General features: G+C 38.6%; 4 protein-coding genes and 1 pseudogene across 4 annotated transcripts in view; 1 reads left to right on the top strand and 4 right to left on the bottom strand.

Moving 5' to 3' along the window:
* The first annotated feature begins 5566 nt into the window (after positions 1 to 5566).
* Positions 5567 to 27748, top strand: part of LOC139989472 (protein Fe65 homolog) — a 158783-nt gene continuing 136601 nt past the window's right edge. The window contains exon 1 of the mRNA XM_072007928.1: positions 5567 to 5869. The gene's annotated coding sequence lies outside the window, so the exon portion shown is untranslated. The remainder of the gene's footprint in view (positions 5870 to 27748) is intronic.
* LOC139989456 (probable cytochrome P450 28d1) lies at positions 16520 to 18657 on the bottom strand. Its single transcript, XM_072007906.1, has one exon. It carries the CDS (start codon positions 18652 to 18654, stop codon positions 17164 to 17166), a length of 1491 nt encoding a protein of 496 aa, XP_071864007.1. The 5' UTR covers positions 18655 to 18657; the 3' UTR covers positions 16520 to 17163.
* LOC139989462 (probable cytochrome P450 28a5) lies at positions 18554 to 21055 on the bottom strand. Its single transcript, XM_072007916.1, has 2 exons — positions 19603 to 21055; positions 18554 to 18845 (listed from the first exon to the last, which is right to left on the bottom strand). Exon 1 carries the CDS (start codon positions 21038 to 21040, stop codon positions 20036 to 20038), a length of 1005 nt encoding a protein of 334 aa, XP_071864017.1. The 5' UTR covers positions 21041 to 21055; the 3' UTR covers positions 18554 to 18845; positions 19603 to 20035.
* Positions 22560 to 24383, bottom strand: LOC139989457 (cytochrome P450 6a2-like). The gene has a single exon (XM_072007907.1). The coding sequence runs from the start codon at positions 24279 to 24281 to the stop codon at positions 22791 to 22793; it is 1491 nt and encodes a 496-aa protein (XP_071864008.1). The 5' UTR covers positions 24282 to 24383; the 3' UTR covers positions 22560 to 22790.
* Positions 25331 to 26818, bottom strand: LOC139988881 (probable cytochrome P450 6a13; annotated as a pseudogene).

The following is a 27748-nucleotide window of genomic DNA, read 5'->3' as shown; positions in this document are numbered from 1 at the left end:
TAACTTGTATTTCCATCTGAAATAAGACACCGTACAACGGTAGAGGAATAATTAATTTTTTAATGAATTCTTAATCCGTTACGTCCGAAAGAATAAACTAAAGCGAAATGTAAAATACATATTGGAGCAGTTATTATGATTTCATAGAAAGAGTGAGTCGGAGACAGCTCGTCCTTAAATTACATTTTCCAACGTTTTCGTCGTGACCGGCGTGGCATAGAAAGATTTAAAATAGGATCGCTCGGTATGATAAATCCAGATTTCGGTTTCTATCGGTTACTCACACCGCAATATACGTAGCCGATGAAAGATTCAACTAGAAAATATGTTGAGACGTCGATGTTATTCTCAACTATAAAAGTTTGCGAGACCGAGACTCGAATTCAAGAAATAACAAGACGTCGATTGGAGAAATGGCCGTAAATTCAAATGCACGCTGTTCAAACCCAGCCCTAGAGGCAGTGGAAATAAATTCAAACAAAGTGGCGAACCTGAAGTGCGCAGGGCGGGAGGACCAAACGAAGGTTCGTCGGAACTTTCTCGAAGGGAAAGTTAGTTTCTCACGATTAGACTTTCACCCCCTTCCCTGTATCACTACTTTCGTTTCCGCTACCTCTAAACCGCCTCGAGGATCGAGATAGAGAAGCTTAACCTGGCCGAATGAAATTTTAATTTTTGATAAGACGCTCCATTACTAAAGCCACCCTTCCATCCCTTCTGCTTTTTCTCTATCTCCTTCTCGACTGTTTCATCTACTGCTATTCGATTTCTTTCTAGCCTAGCAGGAATAATGCCGGTTTAAAGATATTAAATATCACCGAAACACACAACGGTGGAGGTAAAGAAGATACCATTGGCAGAGTAGAAACGCAGAGAGAAGCTTCTTGAATGTTTGAGGAATGACTGGCGAGTAAGGAACGTCGAGCCTCGTAGTTATGCAAAAAGAAATGCGCATCCACGAACGGATAAATGGGTTCGTAAGGCACGAATGTGCCGCAAAGTTATGCAAAGTTTACGTAGGGAATTAATTATCAAAGCTATGCCAAGATAAAGAGCGTTTAATTAAAGGAATAATCAATAATCCTTGGGGCGACTAGAGCTTTTAATGAACAAACTTCTTGAAGTGTGCTCCGAGGAAATACAAGTTTGAAGGTTTGTACGATATTTTTAGAAATTAATAGTTTAACCCTGGCTCGTAGTTTAGTTGGCTAAACTGAGCACGATAAACCAAACGAGACAAATTCATTGATCTTTAAAGCGTTTCTTCATCCCCTTGGATATAGCTGCTTCTAAGGCAATAAAGCAAACGGACATCGATACCTCAGACGTATTCGACGATAACCAAGATTTCTAATATCGTTCGTTTCGGTATAATGAATGACAATGAATCTCGCGCGCATGCCTAATTCTTTTTAGCGCCCTTTCAATCGAAAATTCTAATCGGTACTGAACTATCAGTTGGTGGTTGTCACTACAAAAACGATTGCGATTTCACGATGATGCTGGTAGGAAATTGAGATACAGCCTAGAGGTAGAGCTACGAGAAGCGTTGCCTGTTGAACTGATAACAGAAGAGACAAGGAGTTTCATACCGACGAAGAAAGAGACGAAGTAAGAAGAAGAAAGAAGTGGCGAGAAGGAGGATGAGAAATAAGGACCAAGCGAGTTTTCCATAGTTGATGTAGATACATGTATACTGAACGTACGAAAGCAAAATACAACGGAGAGGCAAAGTGACGTAGAGGAGTGGTGACGGCAGAAAACGTGGTAGGGGGATGCGTTATGTCATGTGTGAAATTACAATCACCCACCCCTAATGCGTTTGCCTTGACTCACTCCATTCTGTTCAGGTACAATGGTGTGAGCATGCACGTACATCCGCATGTTACGACTATTTCTATAAGCACATGCTATTATTACACACACATAGTAGAGCGTTTGTGTATATACGAGTTACACGGTCACGCTGTTTGGCATTCCGGGTATAGCTCTTTATACCGGTACGCGAGATAATGAACACAGTGTCTGCAGGAAAGTGTGCACCATATGATGCGAAGGTCCGGTGCATCGGCCCTGAAGAACCTTTGGTAAACTTTGACGTGTAAACTAGTAGCTAGGACGCGACCCCGATCAGACTGCTCGATTATACGACCGAGCTCGAAAATATAATCGTTTAATGTTCGTGGATGCTTTCGAGCCGGCCAGGTGAACCTAGTAAATTGATACACCGGATGATACAATGGTTGTTAATTCCCTGTCAGATACAACGGGATATTAATTAATTACGTATATGCAACTTTAATGTACTCTGTTTGTCAGTTTGTGCACAATAATTGGTTGTATTTAACGTTTACGAAGTTCTTAGGTATTTTAAACAACCACTCACTGATGCGCTACAATTTCTTGTCGACAAACAATATATATAACACGTATTAGAAATTGTGAAGTATCGGTTGGAAAATTAACGGGGGTATAATTTAAATCTGACCACATCAGATTGCATATTTTTGTTAACGAATAAACGAAAATTATCATTGATCAGGATTACTGTGCTTAATATTGTGTTCAGACGAACGGATGCCTGATGCGGAATATGAGTCAAGAGTTGTCAGCACGAATGAGATTAATAAATATTAGAGGAACAGAGATACTCGAGGGATGCGCGTGATTTAAAGAGGTTCATGCCGCTGAGTGTTTTAATAAATAAACGGCCGCCGATGTAGTAGCACACAAAATTACTTGGGAAATAGTACTTTTTTTTCACGAGTCGACGGGTAATCGTTCCTGTCCGACCTACCGCTCGGGATAATTAACACGTCTGGGATCCTCGAATATTTGTAAATGTCACAGACAGAGCCAGTCATACATAAAGCACAAAGTAGGAAGCCATATGAGACTATTTCAAAGTTTAACGTATGTTTTATGAAATGTTTTTGCTTTAACGTTGAATGATGGAAAGCAGTTTTTAACGATCCAGCCAAATTAATGGCTTACGGATATCACCTAAGAGCGCAACATGTGTACACATTAGATTCACAATATACTGAAATATATTCAGACTCTGTATTTGAAAGCCAGAATAACTCAATTCATTTTTTCCAAAATTTATTATTGTACCCTTCCTTTACCTCTTTCATCCTCTTTCCATTTCCTTTGTTCATTCTCGCTCTTCTCTTTTTCCATTAATTAATATACTAATGGTTATACGATTTTTATAAAATTTGTATTTATGGTATGTGCATTGTGTTAAATTCGTCCCTGTTTCTCTTAATTATGAATTCCTATATATCTAATAAAAATCTTTTTCCCATTTTATCATAATCATTCTCATCAAATAATAACAAAATTCACAAAAACCTCTAGCTATTTCTGCAATACCAAATATATTTCTTTTTGGTCTCTGATGTCGTGCTGTTAAGTAGGCGACAGACTTTAATCATGATGTACTGAGCGTCAAGTACATCGCGAGTTCAACGTTTTACAAAACTGTTGCGAGTAATTACGAAAAAAGGTTGAAAAAGATGGGATCATTTAAATTAAACCGATATATATGGTCCCAGTATAATTATCCCATAACGTGTTCTCTTGGTGATCTAACGAAAATTTCTAATTTAACCTGGCGTCTGATGCGAACCAGCTCTAGCCTCGTTATTTTTATGGTGTTTGAATTTAACACCGTTTAACCACACCCTCTGAAGGATCGCAGTCGGCTCTGCTTAAAGGGTAATGGCGCGATACGCGATATCTCGGACTCGTTTCCTGCGAGTCGTGCTTTTACGAAATATTACATGACTGTTTTTATTTAAAAATGCGATGCAAGATACGCGTAAATTACGAGTACACGAACCGTTCGTATTGATTTTTGCACGCCTGTCCTAGGAAGCGTGTGCCACGACCCTGCAACTCACTTTTGTGGCCCTCCCTTCTGGCAAATACACAATTACACATACCGTTCGTGCCACGCTTCCTGAATCCATTGTCTATTATAATCATTAACGGGATTTCGATTATCCGGCAGAACGCCTCGCCGCTGCACACGTAAGCTTTTCCATTTTCTGATTGTTAGAGATTTTATCGATTATTCGCTCCCTCGTCAAAAGCTCGTTCTACGCCAAATGCCTGCTACAGATTATCATTCAACAATGGCTATATCTGATTTTGTTGTAATTATCGGATCGATCTAAAAATTTTTACAATGCTCGAGGTATTTACTCTTAACGCCATATATGTACTGTATGAGAATTATAGTGGTGCAGATAAGTCCACTGCTACTTTTCATAAATTACTGTTCTATGTTTATTGTTACAAAAAATTGGTATTTTTTCAAGTCATGAAACTGCATTGCGGCAGAGAATAATATTTTAAGTTAATTAATTATAAAAATACAGGAATTGAAATTTTTAAAATATCGGCTTATACCATTGTAATTTCCAAACTGATATATTATTGGGACTCTGTTAAATTCTTTTCCTTAATAATTATTATTGTTTTGTGCTATTAATTGATGTCAATGCAACCTTCCATAACCTCCAATATATTTCTATTAATAAGAGATTAAGGTTATTCGAAAGACATACTAAGATCATAAAATGTTACTTCTAACATAATGATATATATCTGTATATATAATGGAACAATTCAGTATCATAGAAATTCTGAATATAACTCCATATGAACACCCAAACACGATCAAATTGGAGCAATCGATAGGAAACGTATGAAATTACTCACTCGTTCGTGTCTTCGGTACTTTCTTCGGTACTTCGGGAGGCAAAACGAACTCGGTTCTTAAAAAGAATTGAGACTTGCTTGATGTTCCAAATGAATATTTCGATCCCAATTGCATTGAATCTCGCGTTATAAAACCGTATTAAACAAGTATTAAAAAAGATTACACAATAGCACCGGATCATACATGTATGTGCATCAACCGTTGTTATCGTCCAAAAATCTGCTACGTTAACAATTTAGTCGGTACAAAAATCTATTTACACATTTACCACCGTTTATCCAACCAATAAAACAAAAATGCATGACGTATCGATCTATCGTCTACCGCGTAACCGCCATATTACGATCACTGACACTTTAATATTTGAACTACTAAATACATACAATATTCCAAATTTCTAAAACATTACCAATAAAACACAAATGCAATCAATATAATCATATCCTAATTAAATTATGTATTTTAACAAGTATAATATTCCCTATGAAAGTAACGCTTATTAAAATCAAAGTAATTAGCAATACTGCATATGACTTGCGAACCATGTCGTTTGAACTTGCATCCAATTGGGAGTCGACTTCAGTGAATATATAATTAGTGCTTATTTCTACGAGGAACCTGTATGTCACATATGTGGAAAACGGTAGTGGAAATTTCGGAAAATCGTTTCGATAGTTGTTACGAGGGTAATCGTAGAAATTAGCGAACAATACGGATGAAAACCAATATTCCTGGATGGTGGCTGTTGGTGGGGATTGTAGGGGTGGCCAATAGCGTTTGCGCGGGAGAAAGGTACGAAGCGGGGGACACATTCGTAGGGGGATCGTAGGAACGCGGTCGCATCGTCGCTCGGCAGCGCCGCGACGCCCTCGAGGCGAACTAGACGTGATACTCTGTGCTCGCCACTACTCGGACTTTTTGGCGTTTCTAACCTTGTCTTTGCGCTGGTGTGTTGCTCCCTTTGTTCATACGTATAACGTAGTGTCGTGCGTTGTCTTTTTTGCTCTTCTTTCTTACATACGTTCTTAGTTTGTGATCGTCAGTTCGAGGTGAATCGTTCGATTTGTGAGCAAGAAAAAGAAGAAAGAGTCCGCTGACGCGGATTTTCGTCTTACGAAAATGCAACAGATTTACACGGTAAGCGGTTCTTTCTTTCCTTTAGTACGAGCCTTTTCGAGATCAGTCGCGTCTTTCACGATCATTTTCAATCGCTGTCACTCGTTCGCGCTCACGAACATTTGAACGTGCATCTCTTTGAATCAACTCGTTCTATAGGTCCATTCGCATGCTGCGTATTTCGCGCGAAATTTTCGAAGCGAAAAATTATGAGTCGAGTGATGTTATAAATTACATATTAATAATTGCATTACGTGGTCGACATTTGTCGCGAAACGACGTTTTGTTCGTCATTACGTTGTAAGGTCAATAAGGACATCGAAGTTTAATGTCGCATAAATCGGCGTTCAAATTCTATTCGAACGACGCGACTGACAATATCACCTCATCTGCTGTTTTGCAACATTTTGCTTGTAATATTTACGAATTGCAAAGCGTTGGGATATTCGGGATATGGGATAAAAAGGACACAAGTTTAACATGCCCGCAGGCAATTTGTTATTTTTATATTACTACATATACTCGGCGAAGGTAAGAAGCCAGTTGCACTTTAGAAGAGCAATATATTTTTCTATAGAGGGCAATAGTGTAATTTTCTGTGTATGCCCTTGACACGGTTAATTTGCTTGGACAGTCGATAACATCAACTGTCTACAGTTTTCAGAACACACTTAGCGCGATAATCCTGAATTAAATGTCTTTACCAAGAAATTCAATATTTTATGTATTTTTATTCTGATTGATCAACATAATCAGGTGTTTGTGATTTTTTTTTCTACGGTCAAATCTTACTTTTTACAAAGATTGTACATAATGACGATCGAGCTACGATCGATCCTCTTGAATAATATTTAAAGACATAGCTAAAGGTCGACCAACTTGGCTGTTAAATTTCCTCATACGCTCTTCGCTGTTGAGATTCTTCTATGATATAATGTAGATTTTACGGTTCGTGAACAATATTGGTAATACTTTATTTACATTATTTCTCGTGTACACGCCTTCACTGTATATTATTTATAGTACTCCGGCATTTTCAACGAAACATCTAACCATCTATCCCAGAACGCCAGAATCTAATCTGAATCGTTTAGGAAATATATTTATTAAACATATAATTCTAATAACGAGATCGGGGTGTCGAAAAAGGGAAAACCGACAAAGGGAATATAACCATAGTTTCGACTCCCATCAGAAGACCTCTTCTTCTTTTTATTCTCTCGTTTCCATTCTCTCGAAGCGTCGAACGTGTCTCTTGTACAAACGGCAGAACCACGCTAGCTCTCTCCGTGTATTACTTTTTTGCTCTTTCTCCCTTCGTTCTTGTTTTTTTTTCTTTTTTCTCTCTACTTTATCGTGGCACCGGGGACGGAAAGACTGGTCACGGATGTTGTTTCTTCCCTTGCTCTTCTTCACCGATTCTTCTCTGTTCTCACTCTCGTCCTTCGCCTCTCTGCATTCCATCTTCTTTCCTCTAGGCTTTTCCTTTGTCTCCCTGGAAACCTTGCGGTAGTTATGCGACGTTCAGCCCAGCCGCTCAGTTGGTGGGGTTGGAAAAAGGGGAAGGGGGTGACTCGAGGTTGTGTAGGCGGGAGGGGGCATCGGAGTTGAGGGTTGAAGGAGGAGAGGATACGGTCCTGAACGTGACTTGGATGCAATATTTAAAAGCGGCACAACGTCAATACTCCACTCTCTCCTCTTTCTCCTTCTACTGCTGTTTCCCTTGGTTTCTTCTTCGGCGACATCTTTGCGATCCCCTTTACGATCGGTTACAACAAGACGATCCTGAATCGGCTGCTTGGTCTGACCTTAACCCGGCATCATCCCCTTGTTCTTTAGAGGAGACCCTTCGCTATGGTCTAAAGGGAGCTAGACCCTAATGTTTCCTAAAATTCGTTACTTCATCCCTCGGCGCACCAGTGACCTGTGGCCAGTTTACGAAATTCCTCTCCGTTTAACTTTCATATTCTTTGAAAATCTTATCCGATTACCTTTTACGGATCGGGCAATAGGAAATTAGCGAAGGGTGAATTTTTGAACAGTTACGTCCACCAATTGATAAGGAACATGAAATATAAGAACGTGTGACATTTATCGTGCGGCAATTCATTGGGAATGACGCTTAAATTTTAGATCACTCTCGACCGAGAGTTATTACCGCGCTCGTCTTTGCTAATATTGCCGCTTCGGGAATATTTTATCAATTTTTGACGCTGCTCGGTAATTTATCATTAACGTCTTTCTCTGTGGTGGTCGGAGGAAGGACAACGAAGCGCAAAGGAGAAAAAAAAGAAAGACTAACGAGCAGTGTGATATAAAAGGGCGAGAAAATGCAGGAAGTTATGACAATTATGAGCAGGGGAGGAAAGAACCGTCTAGGTGTGCGACGGCTCGTGAAATGAAATCGGTACGAGGAACGATCGTTTATAAGTTCGACAGATGGAATTTTTCTTTTCATCCGTTTCTTTTGCTCTTATCCTTTTCCTTCCTCTTTTTTTTTTTTTTTTTTTGTCACAAAACTACGGATCAACCGATGAATGGGTCTTCTATAATTCAATTAGGATATGAACCGACAGGGAAAAACGAGCAGAATACATTCGTCCGCTAATATTCGATTTTTGGAAATGTTATTAAGGAAAAAAAATCTTGAAGTTCGTTAAATTATACCGATCGATTCGTTTTCTTTTCCGATTCTTTATCTCTTTGTTCTTCGATCACGTGTGATGTCACGTTCGTGACTACTAAATCCATCGGGAAATTTTCAAGCGTAGCATGCGAGTCACGGAAAGAAAACTCCTTGTACTGTATGTGTGAGTACTGTGTTCTAATTAAAAGGGAACTGTAAAGTTCATCCGTTTCATGCTTGTCTTTATCTTTATTACATTTTCCCGAAACTTTATTTTTCGTTCTTTATCGAATTTAGCTGTTCTAAAATATCATCAAACTTTCCTTTTCGCTCGTCTTCTTTTAACTATGTAGCCTTATTTCGTCGTAGTAGGTTATTGAATATATCGGCTACATTTCCAACATTATGAGTTATTCATGAATTAAATCAAACTCGACACAGTTTCATTTTATAGACAGTGTCTATATCAAGGATATTTGTATAAAACATTTCTCCAGATATTCATTGCGATAAAATAACTACTTATCGGATATGCTTCATTACGTAAAATATTGTATTTGTTGATTATATTGTTGTACATTTTACATAGATATTACTTATAACCTCAGGCATTTAATATTCGGAAAAATCAAGTTACATTCAGGACTTAAATGTTGATTCTAAAAATACGAACGTTTTATTACCGACTGTAGGATGAAACATCCTTGAGAAAATAATTTTAGCAATGTTATCATATTAATCAATAACAAACTCACGTGAATATCTTACACGTTGTTTTCTTCGCTGATAGCTAACTGTGGTTATAAAACCGATTATATAACGCAAACACGGTATGGCCAAGGATTTTACGATGACCTTTACAAAACTCAACATCTTGGAATTCGTAAAATTTAAAGGTTTATTTCTTTAGCGAATCGTTAGAAGAGGTAAAAATGGATAAAATAGCCGGTAAAACGCTAACACTGTCTGATCGATCTTACATTGCGCCCTTTTGCGCACAGTTAAACATGGTCAATAATTCTCAGACATCGCTTTATCCGAAATTTAATGTCAGATTAAATCCGGGGAGACATAGGAAACGAGAAATTATTTTCAGGAGATAATTTTGAAGATTTTCTGGAATTATTTGAAGAAGCTGTTAAGGACTCGAAGAGACGTAAATTGATTCTGATGCAAAAATTGTATTAAATGAGATATTTTGATTTTTTCTTCTTTCAACGCGTAACAGAATGTAAATATTTGAATTCTATCCCAGCTGTACGATCTCTTTTTCTTGTATTTCATTTTATCTGCACGCCCTTGCCCTTGACTTTCTCACCCTGACTGCCTTCAGATACCACCTTATCCCGAGCTTAATTCGCGGAAGGAACGGTCGATGAAGGGCGTGTCTGGATGTTCGAGAAGAGCAGTTAGGAGGAGAGAAAAATTTTATGCTTACATAAGAAATGCTTGCTCTGTAATATATTCCAAAGTTGAACATTTCGCGGTAACGTCGGGATGACATTTAACATATTTTCAATGCCTTTACCATAGAACTGTGTTTCTTCTGTATCGTTCATCTTGTACAATACATTCTTGTATCATGTTTTGTTACATATTCATAACACAGGTTACAACGTCTATATTACAAGTTTTGTGTTAATGTCAGTAATGCATATTCGAGCATATTCACGACGCTTTAGCCAAGGACTATCTGTAATCAATATTTGCGTGTTGCTTTCACGTGCAGTACTAACTGCTATTGACCGAAATGCCACTCGGCCTAAGCGTCGCTTCGTGTCGTTTCCTTCGATAATGATCCTATAAGGATTCCGAAAGGCATCCTCGAATCTATAGGTTTACACTTAATTTTGATACGTTGTCTATTCTGAGAACCGTTTAGGTGGTAACTACTTCGTGATACTGGATTTATGAACTTATCACGCTCCTGTTAAATTCAATAATGGAACCAAGATGATGATTTACGAAAGCTGCAGCTCACGAGATACAACGATCCGAGCTGTAAAGTCGATCGCGAGACGGTTTAAAAGCTTCTAGCAAGATTAGAATGGAGAGGGAAATGAATTCGTTTATTTACCATTAAAGTCGGATGTCAACGAATAAATTTCGTGCGTCACACCTTAACACGCGGGGGTGTAAAACGAGACACGGGTGAAATATTTATTTTAACGCTGTTGTAATTACGTATTCTGCTATAGTAGCGTGTAATTTAGCTGTTGAATGCACTTACGTCACGGCAAGAGTTTACGAGCTGTGCGTTACGAGCGATTCACATAAGTAAAATTGTAGTAGAAAGATGATTTAAAGTAACAGTACGAAGCTGCGGGTCCGAGAAATTCGCTCGAATAATACAAAAATCTAAAAGTATATTACGGCGGCTAAAAAATTGTGCGAAAGAAAAATTAACCTTCGTCCTATTATCTGCATGGAAAACGTAATAAAGTTATTCGTATTACGAGCACGAATTGATTTTCATCTAGATTGGAGATACTAATTTCGCGACTTGTCTCGCAACTTGCCCCATCAACTCGTCCAGACTTTGTCTCCTTCCTATGGTTTACAGGAAGCTCTTCACGTTGTGTTACAACGTAGCGACGTAACTGAGGGAGTCTCCCGAGAACTTTCGACCTGGAAATTCAATTTTCATCGCGAGACTCGCAGTAATGTCTCGCGACTTCTTTTTTTCTTCCTTTCCTCCTCGTCGCCTTCTTTTTTCACGGATCTTATCTCACCCGGGAGACGTGGAATGCCTATAACGGACGATTTTTGCATCTTTTCTCTTCGCATGTCAAGAATGAGAGAGGTCGCGAGAAAATAGGAAAACCGTCTGGAAATAAAGCGAGAGAAAGGATATATAGAAAGTGTACGTGGGCGATAAGAAGAATGACAAAACGAACAGAATAGTTGGCATTCGCAGGGGCATTTTGCACAGCGAGAGCCTCGAGTTATTTTGAAAAATTCAGAAACATTGCTTCTTACGGATTGTATTTTACGACTTGTTTCCAAGTAATGGCAAAGTGGAAATCGATTTCTGCCTTAACTTTATAGTCGAGCGTAATACAAACTGGATGATAGAAGTGTTGCCACCGACAGCTGTCAGACGTATAAAATGTATTCGACTGTTGCATTCGATGCCGCGGACATATAAAAGTTTTAAACTAAAAAATAGTCTTCTTGACGACTGTCCGTGCGTCTATAACTCGGCTTTTGTGTTTCTGTAGCAGGTTATATGATACTATTTGAGCACCGTATCTCCATGTTAATATCTAAGTTAGATTGACCGGAAAGGAAGATCGTATCTCTCACAGAGGAGAAGGAATACACCTGTTACGCTGTTGAATGGACAGGCCCGGCCGTATGTAGATTTGCATATGCATATTCACACTCAGCAACGGTGTGGGATTACAAACGATTCCTTGCACATTATCCCCGAGCAAGTATTTAGATCGTCACACACAACGCGAAAAGAAAATGGACGCACGAATTTGCTTTTACGTCGTCGTAAATAATTTCCAAAATAAAGGGTATTTCCGTGCCTTCGACAATTTCGACTTTTATTCAGGAAAGGCTCCGTTGTGGCACAACTGGCTTATCCTCCTTTCTTCTGACAATATTGAGGTTTGTACTGTCCAACGGTTCAAGGGTGATGCTTACAGGCTGATGTCCTATCGCTATCCTAGTATCTCGGTGAGACTAACTGGCAGAAAGGGTCGTGTTGCTTCAATGTGGCGTGGTTACATGTGTTTGCCTCATAGGTGATCGTGGTGTCACGTGCGAGGGTGTGCGCGCACCGTCTTTACTAGAGAACCAGCTACAGAGGGATAACACCATTTTATGTCCTTGGGAGGTCGTAAAGATACCAGCAGACGTGCCTTCGCCTTTTCCTTCTTCTTTCTCCACCCAGAGTTAACGCACGTTTCCATCCGTTCGTACACGCAGGAAACGTGCGGAACACAAAATCAGGCGCAACGAAATTGCCCTATCGACCTGTCTTTCTTCGCAGCTTAGGAGGAAGATCGATCGATTCATTTAGTAGCCAGACGAGGAACACGATAAAAAAGAGGAGGAAAATAAACGGTATGCATGTTAAGTTTCGGATGAAACAGAATCTAGTCTCGAATCGAATTAAAAAATATCTGAATAATCTGATTGATTAAAGTTACTTATATGGTGAAACGTTGAATTCAGTTCTGTAGCGCCTTTCTCTTTCTCTTTCTCCAAAAGTTGGTGTGGACGATGGTGCTTTATCAGCTAGGAAATACCAGCGCATCGTGACTGGCTAGAGATTAAAGCTATTGTTTTCGCGCTCGAATCGAATGACCTAAGGGAAAACGAGAAATACGAACTCGTTTCGAAGCAGCTCCTCTGTTCATTTCTTGCCATGTACCGACTATACCTATACGTGCTTTGCTAATTTCCGGTAATAGATCTTCGCCTCTTATATCAACAAGCTCCTCTTGTTAGTGGCCCTCTCGGTGGTGATAGGATTTTATCGATGTTCAAACAGTTCCTCGCTTCATCTTGTTATTGTTCGGAAGGTCCGTTTTATTTTTGCTTCAGCGGTCGGTCAAGTGATCGATACTTTTCAAACTGATAACATTTGCTACATAGACTTTCTGGTTATTACGAGTTTCATCGTGGGCCCGCGTGTAAACCGTGTAAATCGAATAAAACGATCCACTTCTCCATTGAAAGCTACTTGCTCGTGAAACGTAAGAACAGACTACATACTGTTGCATACTGTTTTTCCAATGGCACGCTTCTGTAGGTAGATTGCGCATTTTTTAACGTTGTAGTCAGATAAGAAAATTCCGATGTACGAACGATGGAACAATTTCCAAGGAACCGTCGCGTTATCACACTGCGGATGTTGAAGACACTAATTCCTAAATTGACAAGAACCAAAATGACTTATTCTCTATAATCTGCCAGAGATCCCTGAGCTCTCGCGAAAGTTTCACCGGCTAAATGAACCTCTAAATCACTCAGACACGATTTATTATCGTTATTACGCGTCGTCGCGAGGTGGGAGGCTGCCAGAACCAGAGAAGCGAACGAAAATCGAAAAATGGATAGACAGAGCGGGAATAGAAGGGAGGAACAGGATTGGCGTTAGTGTTTACCGTCCGTTCCCGCGGGAATCAACCGTTGTGTTGGTAGCACTGAATGGCACTATCTAACTTTACCCTGTTCGCTGATTCGCAGCGGCAATGTTTCAAACTCTCTTCCTCTCTTTAGTTTTTGTTGGCCCACTCTACTACGCTGCCCACTACCGTTTGATACGTTCCTGTTTCACTCGCGGTGATGCAATCTCAAAAAAATCCGCCGGTTATAAATGGCGTTAGAGATGAAAATGAAATTTCTCGTTGCTGCACAGTTCGCATTACACGCAATGCCGATGGTCGCATTACAGGTGAAAGCTTTGGTAGTCTTCGCACCAGAAAGCTTTCATCCCTCTGATAAATCCTTTAGCGAGTCAGTATAATACGTATTTAATGACCTCCGCTCTCTGTTTCTATTCGAAATCACAGTTTTCTAATTTCCACGAAAAGGATGGGCCAATTTTCGAGCTATGGCTCCCTGATATTTTCTATAGTAGTTATCCGCGCTCTGTGGTGGTGCGATTTTGTGTGTCGAGAGGCGCTGACGTGGATTATAGGAAAGCGTGCGAGGGAGAAAATCTGTGTACGTATATATAATCGAACGAATGGCAGAAGGAGGAAGGATAAAGAAGGACAAAGAGATACAGGACGAAGGGAGGGAGGAAAAGAGAAGAATTCCAGCAGGAACACTGAACAAGAGGGACCCTTTCCAGGGCGATGCCTAGCTCCTAATTGCATGCCAGAGAGTGACTGCATCTCCACCCTTTTCCCTACTATTTTCACCCTCTCTATTGCACTCTCATTCTTCCTCTCTCGCGCGGTGAGTATTTGCAAGCTACCCCAACCCCCAACAGCACGCCACTCCGGAAACGTGGCATAAGAAACGTTATTGCGCCACTCCGTGAAATTTCCTGGTACGACCCTGTCTCTATCCCCTTTCTCCATTTCGTTACCCCCTCCTCCCTTTACCCTCAGCGATGTGCATTCGGAAAAGGCGGCGAGCAAGTATATTACGTTCTGGGTTGACGTTCTTCCGGTATCCTTCCAACCGGGATGCTAATATCGCTGAACAAGAGCAAAGAAAGAAACACAACGCTGAGAACAAGAACGAAAGCAGTCGAGGGAAATCGTTTCATGGTCGTTTAAAAAATTTATCTTTCATACTTGGGCTGCAACTGGTAAGCGTACGCTATATTTCAGTTCTTATGAAAACATTTCTTGAGAGAATATCAATCGTCCTTTATATTTTTCACCAACTTTTCGTTGCCGGAATACTTTTATCAAAGATTGCAAATAATTAACTTGTCAAATTTGTGAGTGAATAGTTAGTATACATGGAACGACGATAAATTAAAGCAAGAGAATGGACGCTGTTAGATTGCATAAGAGAAGGTGAATAGTAGGATTTAGACATCAATGCTAGCAAGTATTGAAGGTCCACTGAAGGGGATTGATTTATTGCCATAGCTTTAGTCAAAAACGATCAAATTTGTCGAGTTCTCTGTACCATGCCGCTAGTAATATTCCATTTAAGAGGATTAGTTCGCCCCGTAATTTTCAATTTACCGCATCGCTGTTACTACTGTCCGTTTTAATTAAATTAAACCCAACTTCTACCTGGTCTCTCCTATTTCGAGTTGTCCCCGTCTCTGCGTGATCTGTATCATCAGCTTAACAAACCAAAATTTTCAATACTGTCCTCGTGTTTCCCTTCGATAAATACAGTGACAAACGAATTCATATAAATTCGTATTCCCAATATCTCTTGCCATATCTCTGTACATTAAAGGATAACGGCTGTGATTTCTAGTCGAGGGATAGTGTCCTGTACCTGTTGATCCCTTCCTGGGGTCCTCGATCCTCCGATTCTGTTCGTCTTCTGTACGTAGATAGAAGGGACTAAGTAACTGCTAGTAGGGAACGGGGGTGGAATTATGCTAGCTTCTCGAAAAGCAATAAAATAAATCATGCCATGCGAGAACACGCGTTGCGACTCTGTATCTATCTACCTTTCTCTATCCTTCATACTGCTCTACCTTCGATACGTAGCAGAAAGCTACCGAGACGACTTCTCCCACGGGAAATCAGAGAAAGATGCACTACGACGTGAAGGACTCTTTTCTCATCCCTCGAACCACTCTTTCTTCTTCATCGTTCTACGCCCTGCCTCGTTCTCTTCTTCTTCTATTCAAAGAATGACGCCACACATTTTCGCTTTCTGTGTGCGCACGTGTTCTTTCCACTTTCTTGTTTTCCGGTAGGCGAACGTACAAATCGATCGGTCGTGAACAGGGATAAGATAGAAAAAGGAAAAGGAACTGGCAGAAAGGAAAGGGAAAAAGAACGGAGGTGCTCACCGGGAACGCGAGTGTATTGTGCTTCGCCTTGAAAGCGTCAAAAGGAGTTGCTCAAAGATACAATCTATCATTGAGAAAACTCGAAAATCGATCGTTATTCGATTTCCTTGTAAATTTATAAACAAGAATCTGGATATTTATTAAAATTGTTTCATATAATTTGGATACAAATAATATGCCGAAATGTATAGAATACTCGTTATGATATTTAGAGGATGAGAAATTTCAAAGTTCGAAGCTAAAAGATTAGATTAGAAATTAATCTATATTTCGCCTGTGGTTTATTTTTACTAACAGTGATCTGAATTATTGCATAAACACTTGTAATCTATAGATAACATTTGTACCCTCCAAGATATCCAATTGGCTCACCAGGTTGTGTTTTTCTTTCGCAGAATTTTCATCATCTCTACAATTATCAGTTTGATATCCACAGTTCTACTCTTCCCTTTTACGTCATTTGCAAACAGCAAAAATCTCAATCTTAAAGAATTACGTCAATAGCATTACTATATTTTGTTTTACCTATTTTGTTACGAAGAATCACTCTTTTCTTAGTCGTATCACCGTGGATCAGTCTATATGATACGTTATAACAAAGGATTATTTATTTTCCAAAGTGCACGCCAATTTGTCGCGTTTTTCTATGTATATATATTACATAGCAGATGATACGATATATGTACTGTGTACATATAAAATATAGAATATGTACGCCAACACACATACGTATATTTGGCGCAGTTATGTATACATAGCCACGGTGAACACGGGAAACCACTCAGAAAACTCGCTCGAGTCCCTTCGTTTTGAGACACGGAATATAGACTCGTATACACACTCCCATAAACGCTATACGTCTAACTTTTTATTTTATTTTATTCATTCGTCTTTCACTCTTGTATCATGCTCAAAGCTTACACAACTTCCGTATCAATTCCGTAATGTTAAATTCCCCTCTGTTAATAAGATATTATGAGATATTATTAAATTACAATTTATCATCAAGTAATAAAGGTCGCTGTCATGATAACGTTATTTTTGCCGATTAAAAGAAGCAACAGTGTAGTGATAAATATATTACGCTTAAAATTATTTTTTCTTTATTCTTTTAACAAATTTCTTTACTTAACAATTCTTAGCCAACGTGACAGAAATAAACTTTGATCTTCGTAGTATTATACATCTAAATATAAATATATAAAAATTTATAAAAACTTTTCGATAACTTTAAAGCTTAGAAATATATACCCAAGCACCACCTTGTGGGTGCGTTAGGAAATAATGCGGTGACATTTTCAATGGAAGTTGCATTTTTGGTGACAATTCCAATTTGTAGTTCCTCAGCAAAGTAGCGAAACAAGCCTTCACCTGTAGCATACCCATTCTCATTCCAACGCAAATTCTTGGTCCCTCACCGAAAGGAAGGTATACCATTTTTTCTATAGTTTGCTTTCTCTCATCGTTGAATCGTTCCGGATCGAAAACTTCTGGATCGACCCAATAATTGGGATCATTGTGCAGACCGTGAACGGATAGGAATATGTCAGTGCCAGGCTTCGCGCGATAGGTCAATCCATCGGATCCTTGGAGCTCGAACTCTTCCGTGCACACTTTATGCATGAAACCTAGTGCTGCGTGACATCTTTGAGATTCGCTAATTACTTGACTCATATACGTCATCTCCTTCAACGCCTCGTACGTCAAACCGCCGTGTTTCTCGATCGTAGATAACACTTCGTTTCTCAACTTTTCTTGAATGTCTGGATGAGCAGCCAAATCATATCCAACGAAATTCATGGTAACACTGGATGTTTCGATACCATCAAGGTAGAAGGAAACTGCATGGGCTGTTATAATCTCTTCGGGGATGTGCTCTCCTGCTTTCTCCATGTCGATCATTAATTGAAGAAAATCTTTCCTAGGTATCGATTCACTTCTTCTAACTTCCAAATTTTCTGCGACGACCTTTCTGAAAAATTTATCCACGTGTTTAGGCAGGAATTTGATCTTCAAAAAACGATTGACAGTAGGAAAGTGGAATCTGATTATAGATGATAACGATTCGGCAAATGTTTCTCCAGAAAGTTTATCGAATGCATTAGGATGTTGTTCATCTTCGAAACAGTAACCCTCGATACCTAGGCCAGCGTTCGCCACAATTTCACCAGTGAATTTTAAAAATAATGATTTTAATTCGATTTCATACTTGCTGTTCCTTTCTAGTTGTCTGTTCAAGAAATTTTCGAATTTCTTACACACTCCGCTAATAGTTGTAAACAGGATCTTCAATCTCGCGTTAGAAAATGCATAGGTTATACGTTTTCTTCCAGTTGACCATATATCTCCGGAACAGAAGAACGGATTTGTATATAAAAGAGGATCCGCGTGTGGATCGACATGAAATCCATTTTCGTGGAAGCTGGAGAAATTATTTTGCAGCACGGTTTTCACTAACTCAGGGTCTCGTACAACTAGTGCTGGCATTATTCCTTTGTACACTCCGACCATACTGTAATCTTTGTAATCTTCGTATATTTGACGAATAAGTCCGGCAAAATTCATTCTTCTTATTACTACGGGTAACAAGTGACCCACGATTGGAATACATCCTTTGGCAGTTGGAATTCCATTTCTCTTCCAATGATTGTATACCAAATACAAATAAAAACAAAATAGTAAGAACGCTCCTATAAGGAGCGCGACAAATGCAGAAGCCATATGTTACTCACAGAGATAATATTGTTAAATCACTATTCCGAATCACAACTACTCCAACAGTTTCAAAAGCACAATACAGAATGATCGTCGTATTTCGATTTAAGCTTTAATGCCCAAAATTTTTCTCCCACTCTAGTTGCCTTAGTACGTATTATATTATGAAATCAAATATTTTGGCCACAGTTGTTTATCTGAAAAATGTAGAAAGAGGACATATTACGTACCTTTATCTATTTCACAACTGTTGCGTTTTATGGTGATAACACTTGGAGGAAAGCAATACAGTAAATATATGTTATATGTTATATATATGTGCATGTATACGTGTATGTGTGTAGGTGATACGGTACTGATAATTGTATCATCTCAATTTTGCACTGACGCCGAAACGAAGCTGCACGTGTAAAGGTACTAGGTTACAAATCCGTATTAACTTCTCTCAATTTCGTGTGCGAATTTAAAGGCGTAATAATTGTACAGAGTGAAATGAACTAAATTACTATTTTTTGATATCAGTATATCTTTTAGATTAATAGCCTTTTTTATCTAATTTATAATTAAGAAAGCTTACTATTTTCTATTCAGAAAAACATATTGGGGCGCGTTGTAAATTCTCTACACTTCACGGACCCCATTGGGAATACCTAGCAACAAGAAAAGCTAATTACGTTAAATTAGATATATTCTTACTAAAAAATCTTAATCTTCCTTCAAAACACCTGTCAATATGCTAAACAATTGTGCGCAAAGTAAATAAAAGCAAATAAAGTTTCGAGTGACGCGATCTTGAAATATGCGAGACTCATTCCTAGAAATTATACGACATTCTAAAGATACACCCATTATTTACTAGTCGGTTGTCATTACGCTTACGTTACGGCCATCTCCCTGTCATGCTATTTCTTATCTGATTAACTGTGCACTGAGTGCAGCTGTTTTATGTTATACCTCTACTGTTTATAGTGCAGTCACCATGTCGAAGCAATGATCTTTATGAAAGTTATAGTAGGTAGTATACAGATTCGTAATGTATCTTCCTTCCGCAGCGATACAATCTGAAAGAATGAGAGAGAGGGAAAGATTAGGATACCCATTAAACTCTCCGAATACCTATTCCGTTTCACGCTAGCGAAACTATCTGAAAACTGTTTTGTTTCCCGAGAAACTCTTATTCCGTTTCGAAATGCAATAAATCAGACAAGACGAAATACCTGATTTTTCAGATTCTTGTTTGTCAACCTACCTCTTTTTTACATATCATTTCATTTTAATTCAAATGAAATTGATGAATTTGTAATTTCGCCATTTACCACTTGACAGTGTAATAAAGTAACGAGGCGTTCTGAATGAATAATTTAGAAAGTAATTCTTCTTTATCTCTTCATAATTCATCTGTATATCTGATGTTTCTCAGTTTTTCTTGAACGTCTGGATGAACGGCCAAGTCATATCCAATGTAATTTAGAGTAAGACTGGACGTCTCGGTTCCATCAAGAAAGAAGGAAAGTGCATGGGCCGCTATAGTCTCTTCGTCGACTTTATCCCCTATTTTTTCCATGTCGATCATTAATTGAAGGTAGTCATTCCTGTATATCGACTCGCTTCGTCTGATTTCTACATTTTCTGCAACAACTTTTCTAAAGAATTCCTCTAATCGTTCGAGAAGTAATTTGAACTTCAACAAACGACCAATAGCGGGAAAGCATTGCCAGATTAAATTTGTTAGTGATGCGGTTAACGTGTTTCCAGTAAGCTTATCGAAGACACTGGGACTTCTTTCATCCTCGAAACACTGACCTTCGATGCCTAAACCAGCGTTCGCTACAACTTCACCAGTGAATCTTAAGAACAACGGTTTCAACTCGACTTCGTACTTGCTCTTCGTTTCTAGTTGTCTGTTCAAAAAATCTTCGAATTTCTTACACACCACGTTGACAGCTGTGAAAAGAACCTTCAATCTGACGTTAGAAAACGCGTAGGTTAGACGTTTTCTTCCGTTCAGCCATTCGTCTCCAGTGCAGAAGAACGGATTTTTAGTTAAAAGAATATCCACATCCGGTGCGGTATCATGCCTATTTTCGTGGAAGCTCGAGAAATTACTTTGCAGCACAGTTTTTACTAAATTAGAATCTCGAAGAATTAGCGATGGCATTGTTCCGTTGTATATTCCGACCATGCTGTAATCTTTGTGCTCGTCGTATACTTTTTGGATAAATTGGGTAAAGTGTATTCTTTTCATCAGTGCGGGTAACAAGTGGCCGAAGATTAGAACATACCCTTTAGCGGTAGGAATTCCATTTCTTTTCCAATAGTTGTATCTCAAATAGAAATAAAAGCACAATACCAAGAAGAATCCTGTGAGAAGCGTGAAAAATGCAGAAGTCATCTTTCACCACACACGGAAACAATGTAGTTAAAGAACTATTACGAATCAGTACATCTCCAACAGTCTCGAAAGCACAGTGTAGAATGATTGACCTATTACTAAGCAATGAGACTTTGTTAAGCAAGTGGGTAACTCTTGTACCGAAGGCGTTTCTCCCACTTTGCTTGTTACGATGTATGTTATATACATGTATGCAATCAAATTTATCGATTAATGTCGGGTATCTGAAAAACTTGTATGAGAGATACAAGATTTGCGTTTATCTATTACTCAATTATTTGTTTTATAGTTTATCGAGAAATAGAATAATACATAAGAACGATACCTGCATATGTAGTTGATTTTTCGTACATATGGGCCAAATGGTACTGATAACAATATCACGTAAGCGCAAGCACGCGGAACGAAATAGTGTTACAAACCTGCAATGTCTTCTCCGAATACCGCGAGGTTATTGAAAAACCTGACAGTTGTAAAGTGAAATGAAAATTACTGCTATTTAATATGAAAATGTTTCTCAATTGAATAGCTTTTCTAATCTGCCGATAAATAGCTAAATGCCTTTTTGTGGAACTGGAATTGTTTTGCGTAAGACACGAAAATAAAGGATACAACTAGTTACATCGAATTATATATCTTCCAAAATCACTAATGCCTTATTTAAGAAACCTATGAATACGCCTAACAGTTTTTTAACACGGCGTTTCGCGAATAAAACCTCAAGTGATACGGCCTTGAAACATGCGAGTCTACAGTTGTGACTCTATATGTGATGGTAGTGATACCACCATCATCACTTAAGTGGTTGCTTCCGTCACTAATATCGCTTGTACGTACTATGTTGTGTTTTTCTGAATCGTGCTTCATTATGTTTAACGCAGTGGCCTTTTTTAAGTAATGAGCATTATGAAAGCACGGCTAAGTAACGTCCAGATTTGTAATTTATTCTTCTTCCGTAGTGATACATCCTCAAACAGTGAGAGAGAGAGAGAGAGAGAGAGAGAGAGAGAGAGAGAGAGAAATGTTCCTCTGTCCTAGACTAATGGCTAGGTTCTACGAATCCTGTTAAGTTCTCTCGCTAACTGCACGAAACCATCGGAAAACAGTTTTGTTCCCGAGAAACTCCAACTCTATTTCGTTTCGAAGTGCAGCACGCGTAATATCCGAAAGATAAGTAATGAAACAATACGTCCACAAAAATTTTCATATTTGATAGGCAACTTTCAGAAAGCAACCTTTTTATTTAATCGCGAAAAAGTATACGAAGCAATATGTAATATTGATCGCGCTTATCTTCACAGAAGTTTTTTATTGTAACCGTTCGGAATCAATGTGTTTTTTAATCTGTTAACCAGAAGAAACGGGTCAGCTGATTACTCAAATTGCCCATTCCGTGTTTGAGCCTAACATCACGCTCAAAGTTTGCTCTACTTGTGTATAAATTCGATAATACCAAATTCCCGCTGCAAGTAAGGTGTATATAACTGCAAATCGCAATTTATTATAAAATGTACAAAAATAACATCGTTACGATCGTTTTATATTGTAATCTTCCTATTAAAAGAAGAAATAATGTAGTGACTAATACATTACGTAAAAAATTACAATATATATGTACTTTTTTATACAATACATAAAAATGTTTTATAAAATGGTACTCAATACGGTAAAAATAATAATTTGATTTTATGTAGTACAATTTTGTATTGTGTAAATATCAATACATGCATTGAAAAGTACAACGATAACTTTAAAGCTTACTGATATATACCCAAACACCACCATCTACTTCCGTCATAATATGCATCGGCGATATTTTCAATGGGACTTGTGTTCTTGGTGATAATTCCAATTTGTAGTTACTCAGCAAACTAGCCAAACAAGCTTTCATCTGCAGCATTGCCAATCTCATTCCAACGCAAATTCTTGGACCCTCGCCGAAAGGAAGGAATGTCATTTTTTTTACAGTTTGCTTCCTTTCTTCGTTAAATCGTTCTGGATCGAAAACTTCTGGATCGGTCCAATACTTTGGATCAGACTGCAATCCCGCAAGGGGTATGATTACACTCATCCCAGGTTTCATACGATAGGTCAATCCATCTGAGCCTTGCAGCACGAAGTCTTCTGTGCACGTTTTAAACATTAAACCTCCAATCGTGTGATATCTTTGAGATTCGCTAATCACTTGATTCATATACGTCATCTCCTTCAATGCCTCGTACGTCAAACCTCCGTGTTTTTCGATCTTAGACATCACTTCGTTTCTCAGATTTTCTTGAACGTCTGGATGAACGGCCAAGTCATATCCAATGTAAGTTAGGGTAAGACTGGACGTCTCGGTTCCATCCAGGAAGAAGGAAAGTGCATGGGCCGCTATAGTCTCTTCGTCGACCTTCTCCCCTATTTTTTCCATGTCGATCATTAATTGAAGGAAATCATTCCTGTATATCGGCTCGCTACGTCTGATTTCTAAATTTTCTGCAACCACTTTTCTAAAGAATGCCTCTAATCGTTCGGGAAGTATTTTGAGCTTCAACATATGACCAATAGAGGGAAAGCATTGCCAGATTAAAGTTGTTAGTGATGCGGCTAACGTGTTTCCAGCAAGCTTGTCGAAGGCACTGGGAGTTGTTTCATCCTCGAAACACTGACCTTCGATGCCTAAACCAGCGTTCGCTACAACTTCACCAGTGAATCTTAAGAATAGCTGTTTCAACTCGACTTCGTACTTGCTCTTCGTTTCTAGTTGTCTGTTCAAAAAATCTTCGAATTTCTTACACACCCCGTTGACAGCTGTAAAAAGAACCTTCAATCTAACGTTAGAAAACGCGTAGGTTAGACGTTTTCTTCCGTTCAGCCATTCGTCTCCAGTGCAGAAGAACGGATTTTTAGATAAAAGAATATCCACATCTGCTGCGATTTTAGGCCTATTTTCGCGGAAGCTCGAGAAATTACTTTGCAGTACGGTTTTTACTAAATCAGGATCTCGAAGAATTAGCGATGGTACTGTTCCGTTGTATATTCCGACCATGCTGTAATCTTTGTGCTCGTCGTATACTTTTTTGATAAACTGGGTAAAATGTATTTTTTTCCTCAGTATGGGTAACAAGTGGCCGAATATTGGAACATACCCTTTAGCGGTAGGAATTCCATTTCTTTTCCAATGGTTGTAACTCAAATACAAATACAAACACAATAGTAGGAGGAGCCCCGTAAGGAGCGTGAAAAATGCAGACACCATATTCTACCGCAATGTTGTCAGAGCACTATTCCGAATTACAACTACTCGATCAGTCTCGAAAGCACAATGTGGAATGATCGGCGTATCGCGGTGGAATCCAGCTGAAGCTCTCATGATAGAAATATTTCCTCCCACTCTCCTTACTATCGTGCGAGTGTGTGCGATCAAAGTATACGGTTATTTTCTGTCTTAGAAATGTAAAAGAATATTATATATCATGCCTTTACCTATATCGCTGTTATGTTTGTGTTATTTAATGATAACGTGCGTGGAAACACAAAAAGGTAAATATATATATATATATATACATGATTCTACATGTATGTAGATAATATGATACGTATAATTCTATCATGTCAATGCCATATGGGCGTCATTAACAGGAACGGAGCTGTAAACGTTATATCAAAATGATGCTCGTACCCTAAACGTTTGTATTATTTTCTGTCAATATCGCGTGCTAATGTAAGTAATTAATAATTGCATGGAGTGAACTAAACTTACTTACTAATATTTAATATTACAATATTTCCTAAATAAATGAACTTTAAGTAATCTATGGATAAGTAGCTTAATACTTGTTTATGGAAGTTAAATATATAAGTCCAATTGGAAGAAAATAGACTTAACCTTCATAGATTAGCTATAAGCACACCAAGTCGCAAACTAGAAGAAAAATCTAATTATCCCAAATTATATTCCCCTCGAAATCACTGAACCAATATACAAAGAATCTGAATATATATACTTACTAGTTTCGCGATAAAGTATGTTGCTAATCCCCGCGGTTGATCGAACATTGCGATCGTTCAGGGTTTGTTATATTTTTGACATGGTATGCTGACTAAGTAAAAACTAGCTATCTAGCTCGAAGTACCACCCACTAGTATGGGAAATGATTACTGGGCCGATTGCTAAGAACAGAGGATGATAAATAAACTAGCGAAGACGAGATCTAATTCGAGACAACAGGTATTTATTGGCAAGGACATGTGACGATTACGAGTGTTGACTCAGAGGAAGACAACTAGGAATTAAATAAGGCAAAATTTGAAATTGTAATTTATTATCAAGTAAACAAAGATAGCAGAGATAGGCATGTGCTATTATAAGTCGTAACAGTGAAGGGATACAATAACTTCAAAGTTTAAAGATATATACCCAAATTCCATCTACTTCGGATAAAATATGGGTTGTCGACATTTTCAACGGGATGTGGGTTTTTGGTGATAATTCCAATTTGTAATGTCTTAACAAATTAGCTAAACAAGCCTTCATTTGTAGCATAGCCATTCTCATTCCAACGCAAATTCTTGGCCCTTCGCCGAAAGGAATGTCATTTTTTCCATTGTCTGCTTTCTCTCATCGTTGAATCGTTCCGGATCGAAAACTTCTGGATCGACCCAATAATTGGGATCATTGTGCAGACCGTGAACGGATAGGAATATGTCAGTGCCAGGCTTCGCGCGATAGGTCAATCCATCGGATCCTTGGAGCTCGAACTCTTCCGTGCACACTTTATGCATGAAACCTAGAGCTGGGTGACATCTTTGAGATTCTCTAATTAATTGACTCATGTACCTCATCTCCTTCGACGCCTCGTACGTCAAACCGCCGTGTTTCTCGATCATAGATATCACTTCGTTCCTCACCTTTTCTTGAATCTCTGGACGAGCAGCCAAATCATATCCAACGAAATTCATGGTGACACTGGATGTTTCGATACCATCAAGGTAGATGGAAACTGCATGGGCTGCTACAATCCCTTCGGCTATATGCTCTCCTGCTCTCTCCATGTCGATCATTAATTGACGGAAATCTTTCCTAGGTATCGATTTACTTCTTCTAACTTCCAAATTTTCTGCGACGACCTTTCTGAAAAATTTATCCACGTGTTTAGGCAGGAATTTGATCTTCAACAAACGATTGACAGTGGCAAAGTGGAAGCTGATTATAGATAATAACGATTCGGCGAATGCTTCTCCAGAAAGTCTATCGAATGCATTAGGACGTTGTTCATCTTCGAAACAGTAACCCTCGATACCTAGGCCAGCCTAAGCGCAAGCACGCGGAACGAAATAGTGTTGCAAACCTGCAATGTCTTCTTCGAATACCGCGAGGTTATTGAAAAACCTGACAGTTGTAAAGTGAAATGAAAATTACTGCTATTTAATATGAAAATGTTTCTCAATTGAATAGTATTTCTAATCTGCCGATAAATAGCTAAATGCCTTTTTGTGGAACTGGAATTGTTTTGCGTAAGACACGAAAATAAAGGATACAACTAGTTACATCGAATTATATATCTTCCAAAATCACTAATGCTTTATTTAAGAAACCTATGAATACGCCTAACAGTTTTTTAACACGGCGTTTCGCGAATAAAACCTCAAGTGATACGGCCTTGAAACATGCGAGTCTACAGTTGTGACTCTATATGTGATGGTAGTGGTACCACCATCATCACTTAAGTGGTTGCTTCCGTCAATAATATCGCTTGTACGTACTATGTTGTGTTTTTCTGAATCGTGCTTCATTATGTTTAACGCAGTGGCCTTTTTCAAGTAATAAGCATTATGAAAGCACGGCTAAGTAACGTCCAGATTTGTAATTCTTCTTCTTCCGTAGTGATACATCCTCAAACAGTGAGAGAGAGAGAGAGAGAGAGAGAGAGAGAGAGAGAGAGAGAGAGAGAAGTGTTCCTCTGTCCTAGACTAATGGCTAGGTTCCACGAATCCTGTTAAGTTTTCTCGCTAACTGCACGAAACTATCGGTAAACTGTTTTCTTTCCCGAGAAACTCCAACTCTATTCCGTTTCGAAGTGCAGCACGCGTAATATCCGAAAGATAAGTAATGAAACAATACGTCCACAGAAATTTTCATATTTGATAGGCAACTTTCAAAAAGCAACCTTTTTATTTAATCGCGAAAAGGTATACGAAGCAATATGTAGCATTGATCCCGCTTATCTTCACAGAAGTTTTTTATTGTAACCGTTCGGAATCAATGTGTTTTTTAATCTGTTAACCTGTAGAAACGGGTTAGCTGATTACTCAAATTGCCCATTCCGTGTTTGAGTCTCCCTTTCTGCCCATTATTTATGTGTCGTTTCATTTGGTCATAAACGATTTAAATGATCACGGTAGGTAGAGGAGGAGCAGGATGGTTAGGTTCCCAACAGCGGACACACTCTAATAGATGTTTACTATCGCTTATCATTCTACGTTCTGTTTCAATGCCGTTGTTTTATCACGGTATGAAAATCACAAGATCAGTTAGGTCGTAGCGATTGATTACTACATCACTATCGTAGCACGATGTATGTATGAGTGCACATCATATCCTATTTAAAATGATTTAAAACTCAATCGAAATTGATGAATCTGTAATTCCGTAATTTACCAACTGACGGTGTAATAAAGTAACAAAACACTCAGAATCTCTTATTTCTTTGTCTGTAAAAGTTA

Source organism: Bombus fervidus, chromosome 7 (genome assembly GCF_041682495.2).
Source record: "Bombus fervidus isolate BK054 chromosome 7, iyBomFerv1, whole genome shotgun sequence".
In the NCBI taxonomy this organism is placed as follows: domain Eukaryota; kingdom Metazoa; phylum Arthropoda; class Insecta; order Hymenoptera; family Apidae; genus Bombus; species Bombus fervidus.
This window is presented reverse-complemented; position numbering and strand designations above follow the sequence as displayed.

Coding starts and splice junctions, on each gene's coding strand:
- LOC139989456 (XM_072007906.1), bottom strand. CDS start 18,654: ATGGCTTCTGCATTTGTCGCGCTCCTTATAGGAGCGTTCTTACTATTT.
- LOC139989462 (XM_072007916.1), bottom strand. CDS start 21,040: ATGACTTCTGCATTTTTCACGCTTCTCACAGGATTCTTCTTGGTATTG.
- LOC139989457 (XM_072007907.1), bottom strand. CDS start 24,281: ATGGTGTCTGCATTTTTCACGCTCCTTACGGGGCTCCTCCTACTATTG.